The sequence below is a fragment of the Grammomys surdaster genome, unplaced genomic scaffold, assembly GCF_004785775.1.
Source record: "Grammomys surdaster isolate TR1022 unplaced genomic scaffold, NIH_TR_1.0 67, whole genome shotgun sequence".
Lineage (NCBI taxonomy): Eukaryota > Metazoa > Chordata > Mammalia > Rodentia > Muridae > Grammomys > Grammomys surdaster.
The window spans coordinates 1,669,128-1,692,915 of NW_021604569.1; the positions used below are offsets into that span (position 1 = coordinate 1,669,128).

Consider the following 23,788-nt stretch of genomic DNA (forward strand, 5'->3'; position numbering starts at 1 on the left):
CTTTTCTAAAAGCAACTTTGAACTGACTACTATTACTTTAAACAGGTAAAGGGCAAAAGGGAAAGCAATTTAACAAACATCTGCAGAAACCCAGGTATGGTGGTGCATGCCTATAATCCTAGCACCCAGGATGCTGTGTCCTCTCCAGTGTCAGAGCAAATTGGGGGCCAGCCTAGGTTACACGAGTCTGTCTCAAATAACTAAAAATAAATAAATTTAAAAATAAAACAAAATTTTGGATGTTTTCTCTTCAAAAGGGGCTACAGAAAGAAATTAGTTGATAGTGCATGTTTTCATTCATTCTTATATAGACACTGTGCTAAGCATGATACACACTAGGGGTAGAGCAGTCAACGATACTGACAGGGTCCCTGCTTTCATGAGGCTACTGGTGACCCAAAGAGCTGTGTGTGTTAGAAGGGGAAAGTGCAGTGGTAACATGGCAGGCTGCTGCATGGAGAAGAGGGGTATACAGTAGTTTAGGAAGCACATGTTGAACTAAACATGTGACTAGGAGGATTAGCACAGGAAAAGTGATAGTGGGTTTGGGTAATGTAGAGCCTTATAGGCAATGCAGAAACTTACTTTCATTTTTAAAGGTGTGGTTGCAAGGCAAACAGCTGTACTAGTGTAATTTTGGGTTTACCAGGTATGAAACAATCCAAAGGTGGTATCTTGGACGTGGTAAGTTTTATATTTGAAGCAGGACACTTGGAAAATAAATGTGAGAAATGTAGGAAATGATTACCTTTTCTACAAAAGTTGTTATAAGGACAGCAGGATACTGTGAACCTGCTGAAGAAAATGCTACCTACCATAGAGTGCTGGTCTTTATTAAAAAAAAATCAAATCAGGCTTAGCAGCAAGCTCCTTTACCCACTTAGTGATCTTGCTGGCCTCAACTGGGATTTTTCTAAAAATTCATCTTATCGTTTGAATATAAGATTGTACTTTAAGTTCCAACCTTCCACCTGCAGACAAACCAGGATTAAAACACGTGAATCTGTTTCACATAACTTTTTATTAAAAATAGTTTTTTTATTAGGTACATGTTTACAGATATTTTTAGGACCTAAGGCATACAAATGTGTGCTCTGGCTTGAACTAGCTGAGTGGAGATAATGCTGCAAGCACCCCAGCCTTCATGAGGGTCGTCACTCAGGACAGCAGCTACTGTGGAATCTTCCTAGTTGTGCCTTCCAAGGATCCTTTCATCATGTGGGTGAGCATATGCATTACACAACTGTTACCCTTGGACTTTAAGAAAACATTCATATTTCCATTGTAAGAAACACTTCCTATAATAATGTCTTAAAAATTTGAAGTTCCTCAGAAAGGAAAAATTAAAGGAAGTCTTTATATGGTACAGTACTTTAGTTATATAACAAAACAGTTAACAGAACAGTTTATAGGTCAGGGCTGCTTAGATTCTAAGCACTAAGATGGTAGAGGCTTCATAAAATTTGCTTGAAAGAATGCCTACTCATACAATAACTTGTTGATGTTGGGTGAAGGTACCCAGTTTACTTGTGATATAAGATGAAGGCTTGTTGTACGTGCACCTTTGTTTAGAGGTGAGAATGGCTTTATGCTGTTAGGTTTGCTCAAGGCTTACCTCTTGTAAGGGATATTTAAAATATGGTTGAGTCTTGCATTTAAGACTTTCTGACCTACTGGCTTATAACAAATCTTTATGGATTTTATAAGCCTTTAAAAGACAATGTAAACTGGACAATCTCAAAAATAATTCACATATTTTACAACAAAACAAACAGAAGCCTCAATCATGGAATTGTAGGGTCACATTTTAATTCCTGAATTTTACAGTTTAGCAGTAATATCACCACATGTATACAAATGGTGTAAAACAAGTACAGTGGTATTTTTAATACAAAATAAACATCTGTTTTATGGAAAAACTATACTTCATATCTACAGACAGCCCATCTTTCCCAAATAGCCAAAATTAAAATTAACTCCAAAATCTCCAACACGAGAAACTGCTTTTAAGCTATTCCAGGAAAAATGGACCCATAACATATTATAGAGCTGATCTAAAGACTGGAGCTGGAATTACTATTTTTAGATTTTTTTTTTTCTCAATGCATTAAATTGTAGTTTGAGGTCATTTTTCTCATCTCAGCAATGATCTTAGATCATAGATGAGCAATCTAACATTAAAATATTTACAATTAACTTGTTGTTCTAAAAATAAAAGCTCTTAATAGCTTGCCTCAGTTATTTTAAGTTCATTTACGTACATGGAATGTGCTTTTTAAATCTCTTAAAAAAGCAGCTTTCACATTACCCCTCGTCTGTGGAAAAGCTCCCTCGGCTGCATGTGACTCTGACACTTAGTAACCTCTAGGCTCCAGTGACTTGTAGACAGACAGAAAGCGCCACTTCACTCAGCACCATTCCTTTGTTGGTCTTTACATATTTACCAGCAGCTCTTAGAAGACCCAGACTTAACTTTACTGAGAAAGCAGAAAGAGACTTATACTGGAACCCCCCTGTTCCAGCTACTCCCAAGTTGGTGAAGAGGACCATTTCAGAACATTGATGTTGCATTTCGTGGCTGCAGTCGATTCTAAAAATGCTGACTTTAAAGTTCTATAAGAACACTATCCACTTGGAACCCAGCTTTCTTTCTTTTTTACTTTTCAGTGTATTACAAGTTCTCGGTGTAGAGAAATTGGTATGTGCTGTTACCTCGGGTATATGTCCTGTCAAATACCAAAGGCTAACTTCTGTAAAAATCTTTAAAGAAATGGTCCCAACACCATAACTTCATTTCTGTGATGACAGTTCAATTTGTTTTACATAAAAATGTCTTTTAAAAGAGGCAACTGATAGAACAAAATGGCCAGCACCATTATACAAGCAATGTTATTGGGTACTGAAGTCTCACAATTTTCTCTAGGTTGGACCCTGGGAACAACCCTGCATTAAATCAACCCTTCTTCCCCTAAACCTGAGACTTTCCTTGCTGGGAAGCTTTCACCTAGGTTCTAATTATCATTCTTGTTTTTTGGACAGCTCAAAAGGCAAACCCTTTAATTACTAGGAATTAAGCTCTTGGGAAGCCTGGTTCTTACATAACTACACTTTCCTACCTGGCAATCAAGAGTCTCTGTTACTCCGTGTGTTCATTTCCATAAGCAAGCTTTCCCATTCAGACTGAGCTCAGTGAGCAGCTGCAGCATTTTAGTAAGACCGTGGTGTTGGGAGTTCAAGTGTTCTATGAGCCAAGGCGAGGTCTTTTCCTGGGGGATGATTCTTCTTCCTCATCTTCCTCTTCATCATCTGGATAGTCCACCAAGCCAACCAAACTTCCCTATTGAAGAATAAAAAACATTTTAACATACATAAAGAAAAAAATAGATTAGCTTGAAAACAGCATGGTACAAATATCACTAAGATATTATATCCAAAGTCATTTTTCTAAATGGTGTATCTGAGATTAAGATAGGATATTGAATTTCAGAAAGGATTGCTTAAATTGTGAACCATTTATTGAGGACAGCTCTTCTGTTGTTTCTTGGGGTTTTAATGAATCTTCAGAATTCAATTTAACAAAATGTCACTAGGAAAAAGACTCTCCCCCACCCCCCACCTTCAAACAGTAGGACCAACACCACCTGGAAGATGTCCAATACGAACTAGTTCATTTCTCTTACATCACCTGAGAAGTCTCTAGCTTTTACATGAATTTATTTCATTATATTTATTTCATCATATATTTATTTCATTATACACTACTTTTTTCATTCTACCTTTAAAGAATAATTCAAATGGCTGAAGATAGATAATAAAAACAAGTGTTTTCTAAAATCTAGTACTTAAAAATAAGGATGAGGTAACTCCGGGTTTGGCTTTTTATGAGTAACACACTCCCCTTCTGAAATCTAGGAAAGCTTTGGGAACTCTGCAGAAAATGGCAGGTATCCTCAAGACTGACTCATTGTGATCCAATTCTATGAAGCTTATGCATGCTCTACATGTTAAAGGCTTATTTCAAATCTTTTGTATTTCAATTAGCTAAACAAATACAATCTCAGTAACTTGTCCTTTATACCTGAGTGGCTCCATATGTAAACAAGTAACTGGAATAACACTGAGCAAAACACTGTAATCTGTCAGAGAAGGACAGTGGATGAACTAAAGAAGGGATATATTTGGAAAATTCCTAATTCTTGTTTGCTAAATCATACATGTTAAGTTGAAATCAGAAATAGGCTTAAGTGTTAGGACATATTGAGTCCATTGTCTGATTTCAGTTTTCAAAGCTGTTATGTTCTGTATAGAAGAATCTGCAGTGACTGAAGCAGTTTGAAGTCTGATAATACATTTATTTTACTGTCTCCTTAAATTATCTAAAGTAAAAGTAAATTGAAAAGATACAGACCTATAAGGAAAATGAGAAAAAAATAGAAGATGAAAACTGGAAGAGAGCAAGAATGGAGTATATGTCAGTGGATAAAGCAATGTGAGTGAGACTGACTGATCCAGAGCACAGCAGGTAGTAAAGATATCAAATACTGAGGAAAAGAAGAAAACAAGCCGGCGAAACAGACACGGGACTCTCCACTGACAGGAAATCCCCACTTCTCTGTCATCGTGAAATGATGAGTGATAGGAATTTCAAAAACAAAGGCTGGCACTTAAGGCAAAGAGTAAGAGTTGAAACTGAACAGATACTGCTCTCCTATAACCCCAAACCTTCCCTCAGAACACAGCCTATACTTCCCAGATGTAACTGACTAGTTATGCTATAAAATTAACACCACACGGAGGCCAAGGGAGGATACTGGTGGGAGTAGGTGGGGTCCTGGAGGTGAGTGGGAAGAGATGAAGCATAAACTGCTCTGTCTAAAGCAAGTCACTGCTTTAAATCCACAGTTAAGTCACCCTCTGCAGTGTACAATCCAATGGTCCTAGTGTCACATTATATATTATCCCTCCTAATTCTGTCACATCTTCAGCTTCTGCCCAGAAAAGTCCCTAATCCATTAATTGCCTTTCCCCATAACTCCCTCTTTCTAGGGTACAGGCAAGCACAGATCTACGTGCTGTCCACTCCCTGCCACTGAAGGAGCTATTTCTTCTTGGCAGTTCATTTAACACCCACTGTGGACTGCTAATCTACGTCATAACACATACCACTCTTTCATTCCTTTCCTGCCTACTAGCGCTGTTTGCTCAATTTACAAGTTGGCGGACATTTGTGTGGTCCCACCCTTTTGCTATTATGAATAATGCTTTCAACAATCACATACTACTTTTTTAGTTAATATATGTTTTCAATGTTTCTCTGAGACAGGATTGGTGTGTAAGCCATGCTGGTCTTGAACTCACAATCCAGTCTAAGTCTTCAGAATGTTGGTCATGCACAGCTTGTTTCAATTTTCTCGAGTGTATACATAGGAATGAAACTGCTGGGTGTGTCATATAGTTAATGTGTTTAGCTTAGGAAGGGAGTGGGAACTGGGTCTAATATTCCCACTTAATCATGAACAAGACAGGAGGTTCCAAAAATGCTATTTCGTGTTAATTCCCCATCAGCAATGAATATGGATTGTTATTTCTCGGTATCCTAGCCAATATTTGTCCATCAAAAAATTATAGCCACTCTAGTGGGTGTGAACTGCTCTTAGTGTGTTATTTAAAGTCTTTTGTATATGATGTATGAGCATGTCCGCCATGGGTCATGTGCAGTGTTGGGAAGGAGGGCAGAGGATAACCTTGAGCGCTGGTCCTCGCATTCTAGTTTGCTTTAAGTCAGAAACTTCTGGGGATTCTCAGAAAAGTGCTGGGGTAAAAGACACAAGCCCTTTATGTGGGTTCCTGGGGTTCTGAACTTAGATCTCCATGCTTTCACAGCAAGTGCTTCACTCATGGAACCTTCTCTTCAGTTCTTTGCTGTGGTTTTGATTTGTGTTTGTCTGAGTAATGATGTCAAACATTTTATCGTGCTTATTTAGACTATGATACTTAGTTTCTTTGGAGAAATGTCCTTTGGGGTTTGAAATTACTGTTAATACTCCTTCATATGCTCTGGACCCCACTTGTTAGAGGCTGTGCAAAGCAGGACCCCATGCTGTGGTTTATTTTATACTAGCGTCATTTCTGATCACCATGCTATCTTGTTTTCTTCTTTCATCAATTATGCCTTGGGTATTATATCATCCCAACTCAAGGTCATAACTATTTATTCCTGTTTTCTGAGAGCTTTATATTTATGTTTAGGTCTTTGAGTCTAACACCTCTCTTGAATGTGGTTATGCAGTATGTATTATTTTTTGAAAAGAATCTTTTAAAAAAATTTTAATGAGTTATTTTTATTTTATGTGCATGGGTGGTTTGCCTACATGTGTGTCTGAGTGAGTGATTATTGGAGTTATAATCAGTTGTGAGCTGCCATGTGGCTCCAGGAATTCCTGGGTCCTGTGAAAGAACAGCCAGTGCTCTTAACTACTGAGCCATCCCTCTAGCCCTGAAAAGAATTTTTGTTATTGAATTAGCTCATACTTTCTTTTAAAATCTGTTTCCCCCACCCCCGCCTGCAAATTCCTAAGAACTTCAAGACTCTTGATACTTCTGCTTTGCAGCCTCCTGAACAGCATGAACTGCAGAAAACAGGTAATCGTATCCAGCTTTTGTGATGTATTGTCTTGTTTGGAGACAAGAGCTTGTAGATGGTAACTAACTATGCAGCACAGAACATCAACTGCTGGGATATGCAACCCAAGCCTGCTAATTTCCTTTTTTTAAATATATATATGAAAATTCAATGATCACCATAAGGAGTAAAGGATCAAAACAGATGACTAAATTAACTGTAAAAGAGGATTTTTTTTCCCTCTCTGCAACAGAGTAAATTATAACTAAGTGTAGTTTCAAGCATGCAAGGACTTTTTACTCTCCAATAGGAGATTATATAGTAGTAATTTTGGTTGTTTCACTAAATGTGCTAACCAATATCTTACAATCATGGTTAAATAATAGCAGTCACAACAACATATTGCCTTGTTCATGCATTAAGTGGGAATATCCCTAATTATTTCTTAAATACAAAACTAACTTTTGGTGTTAGACAGGTAGCGTGTTAAGAAATTATCCATTTGTTCCTATATTTTATTGAGCATTTCCATTTGGAAATAGGGTAATACTAAATGCACATTCTATACTGACTTACACATAGATCTGAAATGATGTATGTAAAGTTCACATTGCTATGATGCTTATAACTGCAACAAACTGGTAATTTTTTAATAACAGGCTCACATATAGCTAAATAAAATGGCCAACAGTGCTTTAATAAAAATCCTAACAAAAGAAAAAAATGTTTAGCTTAAAATTTCCGTACTATGCAAGGTGAACCTCACAGTTTGCATGCAATGTTGAGAGTCAGGTTCTGATAGCAATACAGCCTTTTCATTCTTTGAAACTTCTATCTAAATCACCTTCAGCACACAGAGTAGTTTTACAGATGGAAAAGGCAGAAGTGTGTGTGGAGTTACTTCACATACCTTTGTGGCTGTCACTGATGTAGTCAAAGTTGTAGTTTTGGAAGAGGACCCATTAGAACTTGCGGGTGTTGTCTGAGCTACCACAGACTTACTGTTTGTTCCATTAGTAGCACTGGGGGAGTGGGAGAAAGTAAATTTGAAGCCACCAGAAGATGTCCTTTTGGGAAGGTTTTCCTTGTCTTCACTTTCTTTTGCTAAAGCAAAAGTAAAATGAGCATTTAATACTGCTAAACCAAAGCATGTATTGAAGTGACAAAATACAACTTTGCCTTTGCTTTCTTTGAGTTGTAAGATACGTACATGTTCTGTTTGGTCAGACTCTTAGGAACTTGAATGAATAGAACCAACTATCTTACAGTAGATGGTTCTCAGTGTTGGCTTGGAAAGAAGCAGTCTGATTTCTATTACTGTCCTCCGTTTGCTAACGTCCCTCTACAAATCTTCCCTCACAAATCACTATTGCAAACACCTAAAGACAACTCTCAAGTACCCTAGTTGTTTACTCCCTAAAGACTCCAAGTTCCTTTACTTGATTCCTTTGTAGTGTCCAAACTCCTTTAAAGTAAGATTAATTGTATTTTGACACAATTCCTAACAGCATGCAGGCAATAGTGGATGCAATAGTTAAGCATGGCCTTTGTTTCTTTTGATAGTAATATTGAGGGCAACATCTCTACTGACTGAAGGAAAACGAACTTGTCAGTTAAATAGCACCTGTTCTGGAATGGGGATAGATAGCTCAGTGATAGAGCGCTAGCCAAGCACGCTCAAGGCCCTGGGTTCAAGAGCTAGCTATTGTACGAATAAAAAGTAAATAATGTCCCTTAGAACACCAGTAGGCTCTTTATTAGCCTTGAATGGTACTCATGGTACTAATGAATAGGAAATGTTAGAGGGCAATAGCTAAAAGAAAATATACTAAGTCACCTGAATGAGTTTCTAAGAAGAAATGCCTAAGAATAAGTCACATTCTTCTTGTTTTTTGTTTTGTTTTGAGACAAGGTTTCTCTGTGTAGCCCTGGCTATCCTGGAACTCACTCTGTAGACCAGGCTGGCCTCGAACTTAGAAATCCGCCTGCTTCTGCCGCTCAAGTGCTGGGATTAAAGGCATGTGCCACCACTGTCTGGCATAAGTCACATTCAAAATAGACCTAAGAGATAATTTGGGTTGGGTGACTGAATTCTAGACTAGAACGAGGCTACATATTGAGACCTTGTTTTAAATATTATAAACTGAAAATTTCTAAACTCAAAATGAATAGCATAAAGAACACCAAGTTTCAAGGAAAGCATTTTAAATATGAACATACAGAATAACTTTAAAAGGGTATGATTCAGCATAAAATTCTGGTGCTTCTTGTTTTACAAACCTTGGCCAGACTTTCCCAAATAAGTCTTTCCCAAATAATAATAACATTATGGCTTATCTGTGTTTGTATGTGTGTATGGTGTTGCGGATCAAACTCAGGCTGTGTAATTGTTCTATTAAATGAGAGGTGGTAATATATAAAAGTGACGGATATTAGTACCTTTTTTAGTCTCCATAAATTTTTCATAACTATCTGGAAAATCATCTTCAGTCTTAGATTTTTCAACTGGTGTTACGACTGCCTTTCCTTCTTCATCATCATCTTCATTAAACCACATTTCTTCATCCTCTTCCAAGGCTTTTGCATCTCTGCGAAATCGGTTACTACGCAATATAGATGGTACACTGTAAGAAATGTGTCAGATGCTGAGTGATGACTACACGGTCATGACAAGATAAACTTTCTTAGGAAGGATGAGTAACCAAGATGAACTAATGTAGTTTACGTAGCATGTACAGCAAGCATGTCAAAATAATCTCAATCATGTAAGATGTAGCTAGAGAAATCTTCAAATGTTTTGTATGTTGTAAATTAAGACTCCATCCGAGTTAATATACAGTATCAAGTTGTCATATAATTAACTGATGTGACAGAAGACAGTCTACTTATGCTATGCTAATATAGAAAATTTTACAGGGTGAGATCTAAACTGTGTACAATTTTGTACTTAATTTTGCTTGCTACAAATATAATACACTTAAACAATACCTGTTCAGTTTCTGATTTTGTCTGTCTTTTTCTTGTTCATATTTAGTTTTCAGTCCTTTGAATGTCTGAACATATTCAATTGATTCAAGTGCTTTATAGAAGTTTTCAACTATATGTGCAGTAAGAGACTTGATATCTTCCTGTATAGGCACAAAATTCATATTATAAAACAATAAAATACTTGTTGAGAAAAACAAAAACAAAAACTTGTATAGTTCCAAAATTGATCAAAAAAGGTTTTTCAAAATCACCTTCTAAAAATAAATGTCCTAGATTCCTTATACATGAGCCAGGACAGGACTCCACAGAAAACTTGGAACAAGGAGAGGCAATTCACTGGAGCCCTTTAGGGGGCTATAAGGAACATTTGAAAAGCAATGGATTTAGTTTATGTCTTAGTGCTTTATACAGTACTTCAAAATTTAAAGAAAACTTTTATAATTTTATATATAATTATCATAATCCTATGAATATTTTACCGTTTTACAAAAAGACAAAATTTAGGCCTTGAAAGTTTATTATAGAACAGTATTAAACCCATATATTCAGTAAATGTTAATGATCTGAACGGCTATTTAACGGCTGCCAAAATACATAAGAGAAGAGATTTCTCTGATTATACTGTATATACAAATTGTGTAAAGTACTTGACTGGAAGTCTGTATTTTGTTCTTCGGCAGTAGGTGTTGTACATGGAACAAAGACATGTTAAAGGTTGAAGATTTAGTGTACTAAGCTTATCAATTAAAAAAAAATGACAACTCTATCAAAGGAGTCAGGATAGAGGTGTGAACCAATTCATCTTATCAAAATGTTAAAGGAAAAGACATCTAAGTCCAGAAGAAAGCCGGCTCCGAGTCATCAGAACAGAGAGCGATGGAGGTAATCAACACTGCCGCTTGTCTAAGCTAAAACTGTATGTCTCGTCAAAAACCATACTCTTGGCAAGTGGTGACTCTCAGAAATCTGACTGGTAAGAAACAAGATAATGAGTTTTAGTTTTCCTCTTTCATTCTCTTCCCATGGCCATTTCCTTGAGGAAATGATTTGAGTATTTATATATGCACAAGTGGTAAATGTATTCTGTTGACTATAGTAATCAGCTATCTCTATTATTTGTCCTTGCTCTCTCCAGCTCGTCTTATGAGAAAAATTTGTATGAAAATGCTAGGGTACAGCTGCAAGTGCAGAGAGTGCTGCTAACTGACTGTTGATGCTTTAACAGGTTACTCAAACATTTTTGCTGTCTCAGTTCCCTTGTCTGTAATAAAAGGCAGTTGGCCTACTTTTAACCTCCCAGTTCTCTCATACTTAAAAATTTAAAATTCTATCCTATTGCTTAGGCATCTTGTATAAAATTCTAGGGAAGAAAATTTTTAATTTTTGTATTCATTTTTTATTATTACTCACATGAGTTACAAATTCCTTGAACAATTTTCAATAGTGGCTTGAGGACTGACTTGGTACAGCTTACCTACCACACAGAAGGATCCTTATGATCCCCAAAAGTGACCCTCCCACAAATTCACTACAATGACTCAACCATCAACCATGTATAAGAATAAAAAAGTAAGTGAGTTTTAAAATTTCAGTTTATTAGAAAAGACTCTAAGACACGGAATAAACAATTTCAGGAAAATAGGAATAAAGAAATCAATTTGATTACATACAATTATTTTACTTTTATATAAAATTACTTGTTTACATATGATTACTAAGAGATCTTAGTAAATCATAAACTTACCACTCTTATAAATTCAAACAATTCAATAACAGCTGAATTTAAAAGATTGTACCGAGTTCCATTATCCAAAAGGGCATTTATAACTGGTTCAAAAAGATTTCCTTTGGTGATGTAACGATTATAAAATTCATCCTTAAGGCCAATTATTCGCCTCATAAAGCGAAGAGCACCTAATTTTTTTTTTTTAAAAAAAGAAGAGATTAAATGAATCTACTAAAATTATTTTACAGATATTTTGACATAAAGCAATGTTTAAATCTTTCTAAAATAAAAAGTAAAATAGTACATTAAGAAAAAAAGAGGGCTTTGAAAACAAAGTTTAAGAATGAAAACTGGCTTGGCTTAGTGGATAAAGGCTTGCTAACCAAATTCAATACCCAAAACCCATATGAGGGTAGAAGGAAAGAGCTGACTCCACAAAGCTATTCTCTAACATCATGCAACACAAAATAGTGATAAATATCTATAGAACCTCCTGTTAGTAATACTTGGAGCAAAGTTAGTGTTGCAGTGGAGGAAGCGTAGGACTGGGGACTATTTCTAGGATAGTAATCCATGGGGGCCGATACTTGTATTTAGTTTTCTTGTAATACAATCAAAGGAGCTTTCAGTAACATAACAGACAGAACCTTTTAAATGGTTTCAGTGGAAGCCATAGATCTACTCTTGCTTTGGAAATGTCACTTCTGAATCAATACTTCCTTCACATTATGATATTATTTCTTTGATTATCAACTATGTATGAACTATAGTAGATCATATTGCATTTGCTAACAAAAATACCAGAATAAGAACTAGGCACTGAACTTAGCATTTCATATTTTAAAATATTTAAAAAAAGCATTCCCTTCTTTAACTAGCTTTTACTAGTTTTAAAAAAATTAGCAGTATTAACCAAACACTGCAACTTTAATCCTTTATTTTTATGCATTGATACTTTAATATAACTTCCCCTTTAATTTATTTTCTTTTATAGATATCATTATCCAGGACTTCCAAATTTTACATATCTCTCATTTTAACTGTTAAGGCTATAACTCCATAAATGAAGAAACTGCCTAGTATAAAAGTCACACACGCACACACACTCATACATGCGTGTGCACACACACACATAGCATATACACATGTGAACATGTAAACATTTAAAAAGTTAAGAAGAATAAAACATTGGGGAAGGTCTGAGTGTAACACTCATGCTGTTGCTGCTGAAAGAACCTAAGACTTATACGCTATAGCTACTAAAGCTTCGCTTTATTATAATGATAGAGAGCTTGAAACACTGAAAATTATCTATTGGAATTTGATCTAATCAGGATATATAGAGATTAATGGGTATAATCTACAATCATATTTAGGATTGTTTATGAAAAACCTATCACAAGAACACAAATCCTTCCAAAAATTTTTATAGAAATATAATTCCAAGTGAGATGAACTGGATACATTTTATGTTATCATTAAAGAATGGCTATAAATAACCAAGAAAGTTATGAAAATTAGGGGCAAACTGGAAAGGCCATTAAAATCTTTTACAGAAATATATAATAAAAAAAAAAGTTACTATTTCTTTTCTTTGGTTTTTTCGAGACAGGGTTTCTCTGTGTAGCCCTGGCTGGCCTCGAACTCAGAAATCCACCTGCCTCTGCCTCCCAAGTGCTGGGATTAAAGGCGTGCACCACCACCGCCCGGCAAAAGTTACTATTTCATCTGATGAGATTAAGTAATAGATATTAAAGAAATAAAGCACAAGTGTTTTGTTAGTTTGCTGTATAGCAAAAATAGCATTTTCATCCTATGGTAAAGTATTTAATGAAGGTGTTAGTATAGGTGTCTAGCTACCTAGACTATCATGTTATACTACATGCTAAAATATGTTTCATATATATTATATATTAAACATAAAACAAAAAAATACTGGAAAATATTGAAGGGAATATTTGTTTAATCTTATAACACAGAAAGATTCCTAAGCATGACAACAACCCCAAAATAAATAAAAGGTAAACTAAATTTGTAAAAATTCATGAAGCATTTTAAATGGATATGTGGCAGTAGAGGCATGTTCTGTTTGTATGTGTTAGGTGTTTATGGAGCATCTGGAGGACAATCTCAAATGTCATCTACCTTCTTTGAGACATGATCTCTCATTGCCTGAAGCCCACAAAGACTGGCTAGTCAACAAGCCTTAGAGATCCTCCTGCCTCTGCCTCCCTAGAGGTAGTTTTATAAGTGTGCATATCACCAGCCCTGCACATGGGTTCTGGGAATCAAATTCAGGTCTTTGTTCTTAAAAAAATCTCAACTGAGCCATTCTCCAGCTCCAATAGAGTTTTTTTTTTTAAAGTTACATGGAAAATATTATAAACGAAGAGAAGCAAGACTGGGACACCTCCTCCTAAGACATAAATTTAGTACACAAAGGTTCTATAAAAAATAAATCCTATAGATCACATCAGATAAAAATGCAAGCTAGGATGAACATGATGACTCAGACCTAAATCCCATCATTTTTGGAGTGGAGGCAGAAGTACAAGGATCATCCAGACCTATACAACAAATCTGAGTTCCGATGGGTTACACTAGACTCTGTCTCAAAAAAAATTGATTAAAAGGCAAATTATATTAATATATAAAAATATCCTGTAAGGGGAAAAAAATAAAACGACAACCCATTTTTATCACTGGACAATTCCTGTAAGAGTGAGCAGTATAGCCGAGTGTAGTGGCCTGACTATATATATATATACGGTCCCTCCCAGCACCAGGCCAGGCAGAGGGGTTGACCTAAGTCTCAGCTAACTTGGGACTTCATAGTGAAGGTCTATTTTTTTTCCCATTTATTAGTGTGGCATTACAGGGTGCTGAAAAATGTCAAGTGCTGAAGCTGAAGGACCTGTGTTTCTCAAGCCATCTTATTAACATAACACGTGCTGCTAATAAGCCGATGCCTTCATATGGGTACCTGGCTTTTACCACTACTAAAAGTATTTCTTAAACCATTTTTACAAAAATGTCCATTTAAATTGTTACTTACACAAGGCCAGAAAAGTGTGCTTTGAATTCATCAACACCAAGACTCTTCTTAGCAAGTCCTTGTTCATGATGTAGTTTTTTATGTGATATGTGTGATGTTCCACACAAAATGTGAGTAGCTCTAAAATTAAGGCAAGTAGCTGTGCTGTTTGATAATTATCTACAAAAGAAAGGTATCTTGTGAGAGTAAATATAATACATCTAAATAGAATAAATATATCCTGTATCATGGAGCAAAGGTATATTTTATATCATTAAAAAAGGGTATATACATAAATATATATTACTTTTATATATGTAGACTCTCAAAATATTATCTGTTCCTGTGTAAAAAATGTAATAGAAAGAAAAAAAGCAATCTACAAATGTGATAATAAAACCTGTCTTACATTGACACTTCCTAGCACTTCACCCTTAATTAGTGCTATCACTGCAAACTACAAGCCAATCCATGACGTGGCCCAACAGAGGACAAGCCTCAAAGCTCTTCCCTGAAGTGTCCCAGTAAGAATTTCTTTTGTGCCCATTTGTGCACATGAGTGCAGGTACCTTTGAAGGCTAGAAGGTGTCTCATACTTTGTAGCTGACGTTACAGGAAGTTTGAGCTACCTGGAATGAATGCTGGAGAGTGGACTCAGATCTGCACGAGCAGAATGTTATCGATCCTAACTGCTGAGGCATCTCTCAAGCTCTACAGAGAGTCTCACTCCCACCTTTATGGAGGGCCTGGGGGCAGAATTGAGGTTGCCAAGCTTATATGGCAAACATAGTCAGTCATGTGCTAAGCCATCTTCCCAGATGAGGACAAAAGACATTTTTAAAGTGATCTATCACTTTAATTAAAATTCTGAGCATTCATCTGTGGAAGTTCAGCTAGAGGATTCTATTCTTTCCATTGATAAGCTTGGTAGAAAGAATGTAATGGTACACAATAGCATCAATATTATCAGGCCCATACATTGAATGCATATTCTATGGACAAACAGGTGGGAAAAGATGTAGGCTCATAAACAGGTATAGTTGTGTGCTAAAGTGTGGATCCTTACTGATCATAGTCAATGACATCTAACACACAAGAACTACAGATAATGATTTCTTAAAACAATGTCAAAAACAAATTTACAGAGAAAACAATCTGTTTCTCATTTTTTATGAGAAAACTGGAAAGTTAGAACTTCTTTATAGTAATAAAGCAAACCTGTACTTGTATTTTATTTTTATGTTAGAAATGTTTTTCTTGTCTCCACATAAATATTTACTGATTAAGAAAAAAATTCTCATTATACTCTTAAATTTTGGATTTATACTTACCAGGGCAAATTGTGTTGGTTTTGTTAGATCCAAGCATATTATCTTAAAAAAAAAAAATTAAAATCAACTACCTTGGTGTTTAACAGTATCTTACATTTACCTAATATTTCACAGTATACAAACATCTTCAATCATAATATCTTTTTAATTTCATAATAACTATTGAGTAGTTTGTTTGGTCAAATATTATATACCTTTTACAGAATTTGGTACTGAGATTTTAATAATTTGGTAGATTATTAAAATATAGTAACAGTGAGCATAGCATAGTGGTGCACACATTTAATCCCAGCCCTTGGGCGACAGATGCAGGCAAGTCTCTGTGAGTTTGAGGGCAGCCTGGTCTACACAGTGAGTACCAGAACAGCCAGAGGCACATTACAAATACCAGAAAAAAAGTAAAAAAGTAAAAAAACAATCAAAGTACTCTGACAAAAAATTTTGATTTAAAATAGGTAAGATGGACACATTATTTTGCTTCCTTTTACTCAACATTTAAGAATTAGGATATGTTTCTGCATCATCAAATAAAAAACTACAAAATACTCGAAGTTTAAAACTTCAGAGCAACATATACATTAACAATGTGTTTATGCTTAAAACTATGTGCCTGGCAAAAGGCTGGTTCCTCAAGCCCTGTAAGCTCATTTGCACAGGGAAGTGCAGGAATGATTGTTTACAAAAGGAGAAAGCTTGAAACAATGTACACAGGAAGAAGAATACTAATATGCATAGAATACTATGTGAGATTTAAAGCACCTAAAAATCCTAGACATCACTATGAATAGATCTTAAGAATAGAGCAATACCTATAAATCAAAATCAAAACTGAAAAACAATACATTGCACATGCCACAAGAACACAGACCAACACGAGAGACAAAACTCTTGGGTATATCCTTAAAAACTCCAGACTGTGCTGTGATGGTGCTGCAATGGGACTGAGAAGTTGAAGGGGCAAAGAGAAAACTCTTTAGCTTTTGTTTTTTTCTTTTCTAAATCAGAAATAAGTAAGTTAAGTTAGTTTTGATAAAGGTTGTGCATGCATATCTATTAATAGAATCAGCTATATTTTGTATATGGTAGAATGGTTAAAATGAACATTAAAATGCATTATTTTAACTTACTGCAACAAAAATCTTCTGGTATATGATACACCTTTTCTTAATTTTATGGTTTTTAATAATTAAGCTGCTACATCAAAATTCATTTTAATGATTTCAACTGCAGTTTTCCATTACATACTATACACTACATTTATTTGCTAAGTAATATAGTAAGTCCTGAACTAAGCATGAAAATGTAAAAATACTCCTTAGGGAATATAATCACAAAACAATGAGGGTTATGAGTATAACTTATGCAACGAATATGGAGAAGCAACAAAAAAAAACACGTAAGAGAACCTTGTCCCACTGATAGTTCTTACCAAAGATACCCAGAAACAAGGACAACCCTTACTTCATAACACACTTTAAATTTTCAGTTATAACTTTCCTATAATATAATACTTTATGGCCACTCTAAGGAGATAAGCGAGAGAACTTACCTTTCTCACGTCTGTCTTCTGATGTATTGGTCAAAAGCGGAGCTGTGAGAACATGCATACAGTGGTTGTAGAAGAAATTTAAGAACTCACTCTTTTCAGTTTTCTGAAATAAAATGTTTAAAAGAGTACTTTATTACCTCTGCATTTAAAAGACATCCTCAAGAGTTAGCAGTGAAAGTCATACTCTAACAACAGTACTTTAAGATAATGTGAAAGAATCCCAAACTATGTAGAGTCAAAGAAGCAAACTTAGATACACAGAATTCTATCTGAATTCCAAAGATATGAAGTCTAATAACACAAAGTAGACAGACATTAAAGGGGGAAACAGCCCACAACAGTAGAAAGTTTTTCCAAAGAAATTCAGAACAACTTTTTTTTCAAAGATGCCGGAGATCTGAAATGTAATGAAGAAGAGACCAACCTCCTCAATCGCACAGTGATCACAACCAACAGCAATGCATCGGGGACTTGGAAGCTGTGGGGGGGTCATGATTTTAAAATTTTATTTTCATTCAGGTTGTTGTTGTTGTGTGTGTATACATGTGTGTGGATGCCTATAAAGGCCCGAAGGGGAACTGGTTTCTCTGGTGGTTGTAAACCGCCTAACACGGGTTCAGGGAACTGAACTGTGTACTCTTTTTTTCTGCAAGAACACCAAACGTTCAAATCTGCTAAGTCACTAAGGAAAAACTGTGATAACAACGTGAAGTTGCTACCCTATCTGCTGTCTTAAAATACAATTCAGTATTAGTATGTTCTCATTGTTATGCACAATTTCTTAAAACTAGCTAGCATACAGAAGACAAGGAACAAAAACTAAATTAATCCAATTACTATTTCTGGGCCAATGAGGTGGCTCAGCAGGTTAAAAAACAAAAAAACAAAAAAACCCCAAAAAACAAAACAAAACAAAACAAAACAAAACAAAACAAAACACCACAAAAAACTACTTGCTGCCAGGCATGAGTTTGGTAGAAAAAGTACAGAGCTAATAATGCCTGTAAGTTATCCTTGAACCTGCATGTATATCTCACGGCATAACCTCTACCCCTAAAGGAAAAGTTAACAAGAAAAAAGGAATTAAACAGATAACAATGTTGTATTTACTAAAAATTAATTGTTATAAAGATACCGTTGATTTTTAAATACAAATACTTACCAAAGTTTCTAAAAATCTTATTTTAAAACTATTTAAGACTGATTAGGCCAAAACATTTTTAATCTCAATATGAGTTCTTACATTAGTTGTAGCCAACATGTTCTCTGGATCAATTAGAGTACGAAGAAGTCCCATTAACTGAACAGCACCTCCTAGCTCAGGGTCAGTATCACAGATCATTTGTTCAATCACCACATTAATAAGAAGTATATCCTGAAAGAAAATGTTTCCATAAGACCTTGATGTAAGATAAACACGCCAACTGAAAGAATGAAATCAGAGCACAGGAAAAACAAAGCATAGAACAGCTTTTTAAAAGTTTTCCTCTTTTTCCAATGTTCTGAAAATACTTAGAACATTGTGAAAATACACACACACACACACACACAGAGAGAGAGAGAGAGAGAGAGAGAGAGAGAGAGAGAGAGAGAGCGCGAGCGCACGCAAGAGCGAGCAGCTGTTTACTGTTAGCATTCTAGGTTTTAGCTCCAGTATAAACCAAAAGGTTGATCAAACATATCACAGAACATGTGACCCTAAAACCTTTTATTTCAATCTTTTTTTAAAAAAAAGATTTATGTATGTGAGTACATTGTAGCTGTCTTCAGACACACCAGAAGAAGGCATCAGATCCCATTACAGACGGTTGTGAGCCACCACATGGTTGCTGGGAATTGAACTCAGGATCTCTGAAGAGCAGTCAGTGCTCTTAACCGCTGAGCCATCTCTCCAGCCCCATTTCAATCTTTAAACAGAAAAGTCTTCCTAGAAAAATGACTAGCAGCAACTCAGCACACAACTTTCCACAAGATCTGAGGACAGTGTCATAAAGTGACTTAATACTAGGTTTGTATTCTTAGCCTATTTGTGTGTAGTGTATGTGTGTATGAAAGCTTTTTTGTTGCGTGTGTGTGTGTGTATGTGTGTGTGAATCACAGAAGTCAAAGGATAATGTCTGCTTTCCACTTTTATATGGGTTCTGGGGATGGAACCCTCCAACAAACAAACAACCATCCCCAAACCAAACAAAAAAACAGCCACCATAGTAACATACTTCTACAAAGTTTTTTTGGGGCGGGGTTCACACAGGATCTTACTCTACTGAGCATGTTAGAAAGCATAGGCTGGCTTTGAACTTGTGGCAACCCTTCTGTTTTTCAGCCTCCCAAAATGTTGAGGTATGAGACACAATGCCCAAAACATGACATCTTTTTTGTCTAAATTATAATACTACTCCAAACTTGGTAAAAAGATAGAAGCAGTAATGATGACACATGTCTGCATCACAGCACCTGAGAGGCTGAGGCAGGTAGGGCTCTGAATTCACAGTCAATCACATGCTAATCACACTTAGCACATGCTAAGTGGCTCAAAGCAAAAGCAAAGGGCCCAAGTTTGCTTCCCAGTACCAAGGCTGACAATGGTTTGTAATTCTAGATTCCAAGGATCTAATAACTTCTCTTGGCCCTACAGTGGTACCTGCTTGACACATACAGACAAGCTTTAAAACAAATATCAGAAAAACAACAAAACAAACAAACATTCCCCCCCCCAACCAAGAAACATAGGCAACAACCAAGAAAGACAGAAAGTAAAAATGTAAACAGATACTAAGACAAAACATGTAAAACTGTAATATACCTAGCTGGTCACTGTACACATGCCTTAAATCCCAGCACTCTGGAGGCACCTTCAACTAAATGTTCACTTTGTTTCTGCTATAGTTTAAGGGCAAATTTTAAAAAAAATTATAGTGGGAAGATAGAACATTTTTCTCACTATTCAACCTTTAGTCTATTTAAAAATAGGAAATTAGTAAGTAAAAACAAATTCTTAGTTATACGAGGTCTGCACATTTCCTTAGGGATTAAAATGTCAGTCATCAGTCCTATATTAAGAAATTTAAGGTTATGGCTAAATTTTTTTTTTTTTCAACAGTAAGCACTTCTCATGGTAACACAGGTGAAATCTGCAGCGCTGTTACTCACATCATCACTCTGTTGGGCTTCTTGCATCACAAATTCTCGGACCATAGATGGACTAAACTCTACCAGATAAGAAAATATATCTGTAGCAGCTGATCTGACTTGCAAGTCATCCATGCCCTGGTAACAGGAAAACCAGGTTAGAGACTGATAACAAAAGTTATCCTCTCTGAAATCATGAATAACTTCTCAGATTTTTAGATTAAAAATGAACTTCAATTTACAATCTGTCTTACTTTTCTAAATAGATTTATTACCTCCCAATTTTTGGATTAAGAAACCAAACTGAATCAAAATATGCCTCCCCGCCTCCTCCCCCCCCCACTCTATAAATGTTATCATTTGGGAGCAGCCCAGTACTAATTTTAATGAGTTTTGCCATCCAACATAAGTAGAGTCTATACATAAGTCAGCATGGAGCTGCATATAGTGGCATACACCTGTAATCCACTGGCACAGGCACACATGCAGCATATGTTCATGTAAATACACATATATATGAAGAAACAAAATTTTTAAGATGAATACTTAAAGGTTATTATTTAAATTTTCATATGAACATGTATGACTCAAATCCATGTAACTGAAACCAGAGAACTATAGCCTACTCTCATATGGAAGCTGAGTCCCCTTGGTTCAATAATTCCTCTCTACTAATTGGACTGAAAAGGGAGGACAACTTACCCAATTCTATGAAACAGTGCCACTCAAGAAAAGACATTAGTCTTTGAAAAACCAACACAAACACTGATGGTACAAATCTGGTAACTGAAATCACTCTTGTGGTGACTCAGTATCAGGTCAATGACTAAATGATAAGTTAGCACTATGTAAGTATTTTACCATCCAAAATGTGAATCTATGACAAATTTACAGCTTCAAAAGAACAGAAGAAACCATAATTACCATTACAATTTCAAGAGCTGGAAGAATTCCCAATTTTGCTAAGGTTTTGAAAAAAGCATCCCTGTTCTGAGGTTGCAATGTCTGAGAAAATGCACAAAATTCTTTGAAGAAATTAACCTGTAAAGTAAAATAAAGTGAGAAGTCAATAAACATGAAAATAAAATCAAGCACACTCTAAGATTAGCTACCAGAGTACAGAATTCATCATTCTGAAGGCTCTTACCTTTTCACATATCCTGGTTCCTCAAAATCTACATTTTAAAAATATATTAAAAGCTAATCTGAGCATAGTGTCTTATATATATTCCCAGCACTGAGATGGAAGGATCAGTAATGTGAGACAGACCTGGACAACAGTTGATAAACTGTGTCTGTTTAAAAACAAAGGACAGGGTAGACCAGATGACTCAAAGGGTAATCACTTGCTGTTAATTCCTAGAACCCACATGATAGAAAGAGAGGTCAACTCCCACAAGTTGTCCTCTGATTTCCATTCATGCATGTCTACACTACTACTCCAACTGTAAAATATAAGTATGTGTTACATTTATACATATAACACAAATATATACATGTGTATATAATAAACATACCCACAAACCAACAAAACTCTAGCATCACATTAAAAGTAAACTTATCTTTATTTGTCAAACATTGATCTACTCTAAGCATAATATAAGAATGTCATGTAAGACATTTGCATAAACAACCATCCTACAAAAAACAGTGCCTGGGTTACCAAGGGAACTACAAAAAGCACAACAAAGTTTTAAGCACTGACAAGAACAGATGATTCTCTACTTCAAAATACTAATTTTACAACCAGAAAACTTATCAGCCTACTCAATAAGTACCAAAGATAATTTAAAATTTTTTTAAATTTATTTTTGTTTTTTCAGGACAAAAGTGTTTTTCTGGGTAGCCCTGTCCTGGAACTCACTTGGTAGATCAAGCTGGCCTTGACTCGGAGATCTGATTGCCTCCCCCAAGTGCTGGGACTCAAGGTGTGCACCATCATGCCTGGCCAACACTAATTTTAATTATCTTGTATTATTTTTGTATTACATTTGATTTGATTACATTTCAAAGAAGGCAACATCTGGTTTACAGTAATTGTTACTTTCACCTCTAAAATACAGTTAACCTCTTAAAAGAAAAGCAAAACAAACTTGATGCCTCCTAAAACCTCTTTATAAATGTATCAAAAAGTCTAAACATTTCTAAGGAACCAAATGATTTACCATTCTTTTATTTTAGAAGTATTTTCCTTCTTCATTATGTAAATACCTACCACTATAAAAATCTGTAGATCTGTCATGATATAAGGTATTCAAATTTCCCTGAGGAGGGACAATGAAACACATACTCAGAGTTTTCTGAAACATGTAAAAACAAGTTTTAGAAACTTTGAACAATGAACTCACCAACTCACGCCGTTTATCATCATCTGTGGCCTCATCTGTTAATTGTGCAAAAACTTCAGACAAAAACTTCTCATCTTCCTGCATGAGAAGAAATAATCGCTATGAAACATCAAAGGAAGTATAGTTACATTATGCATATGATTTACACAAAGTATAGAAAACAGAGATCAAAATTCAAAAGCATTTTCAGTATGAAACCTGAAGTGTGAGAATATATGCATAGTTTTTTGAAACTGAGAACTGCTACCTCAGTTACCTGTTAATACATGCTTAGCTAGAAATACCACCACAGAACTAGGCCAGACCAACAGGAGTTCTAGAGGTAGGCAGTGAATTCATTTACTTTTCATTTGGAGAGCTTTTCTAACTCAATTTTTATTTACTCTTAATTTAATTTGAACATAAATAAATCTGAAGATCTCACTGTCAGTTCGTACAGTACCAGAAAAAAGGAAAAGAACAGCCGGGCGGTGGTGGCGCACACCTTTAATCCCAGCACTTGGGAGGCAGAGGCAGGTGGATTTCTGAGTTCGAGAATTTGAGGCTAGCTAGTCTACAGAGTGAGTTCCAGGACAGCCAGGGCTACACAGAGAAACCCTGTCTCGAAAAACCAAAAATAAATAAATAAATAACATCCAAAAAGCTACTGGTCTCTTAAAAAAAAAAAAAAAGAACACGATGGGGTGCAAGTATAGCAGTGAAGGGAGCTGTATTAAGGCAGCAGGTACAAAGTCCTTAACGTGAGAATTTACGAAGCAGTTTAACCCATGGCCAAGGATAAACTGACAAATCACTATGGTAATTGCATTCTGATGACTCGGATCTGTCTATCGCTGTCTTTTAATGACAGGTGTTAATTTCTCTAAGTGCTCATTAAAAAAAATATAGATAACATGGGATCAAACCCATGGCCTTATGCATGCTAGGCAAGTAATCTACCACTGAGCTACAGCTTCAGACCAAGTACGTGTGTGTGTGTGTGTGTGTGTGTGTGTGTGTATGTGTGTATGCACACACACACCTTTTTTATTTTCATTATAAAATTAATTTTGATGACAATA

At 35.6% G+C, this 23,788-nt stretch overlaps 1 protein-coding gene across 5 annotated transcripts in view; it reads right to left on the reverse strand.

Annotated features, from left to right (window-relative positions):
* Positions 1–23,788, reverse strand: part of Ppp4r3b (protein phosphatase 4 regulatory subunit 3B) — a 46,428-nt gene that overhangs the window by 6,211 nt on the left and 16,429 nt on the right. Inside the window, exons 5-16 of one of the 5 annotated variants that reach the window (XR_003712647.1) lie at positions 22,728–22,826; positions 21,304–21,420; positions 20,401–20,517; positions 18,494–18,625; positions 17,251–17,353; positions 15,702–15,743; positions 14,392–14,550; positions 11,355–11,524; positions 9,611–9,750; positions 9,062–9,246; positions 7,533–7,726; positions 3,117–3,337 (exon numbers count right to left, since the gene is read on the reverse strand). Coding sequence is in view for 4 of the 5 variants with exons in the window: in XM_028777367.1 (XP_028633200.1) it covers positions 3,242–3,337; positions 7,533–7,726; positions 9,062–9,246; positions 9,611–9,750; positions 11,355–11,524; positions 14,392–14,550; positions 15,702–15,743; positions 17,251–17,353; positions 18,494–18,625; positions 20,401–20,517; positions 21,304–21,420; positions 22,728–22,826 (1,554 nt within the window). In the remaining variant the exon portion in view is untranslated. Of the gene's footprint in view, positions 1–1,002; positions 3,338–7,532; positions 7,727–9,061; positions 9,247–9,610; positions 9,751–11,354; positions 11,525–14,391; positions 14,551–15,701; positions 15,744–17,250; positions 17,354–18,493; positions 18,626–20,400; positions 20,518–21,303; positions 21,421–22,727; positions 22,827–23,788 lie in introns of those variants that run through there. The other 4 variants (XM_028777380.1, XM_028777397.1, XM_028777388.1 and 1 more) reach the window with 4 other exon arrangements.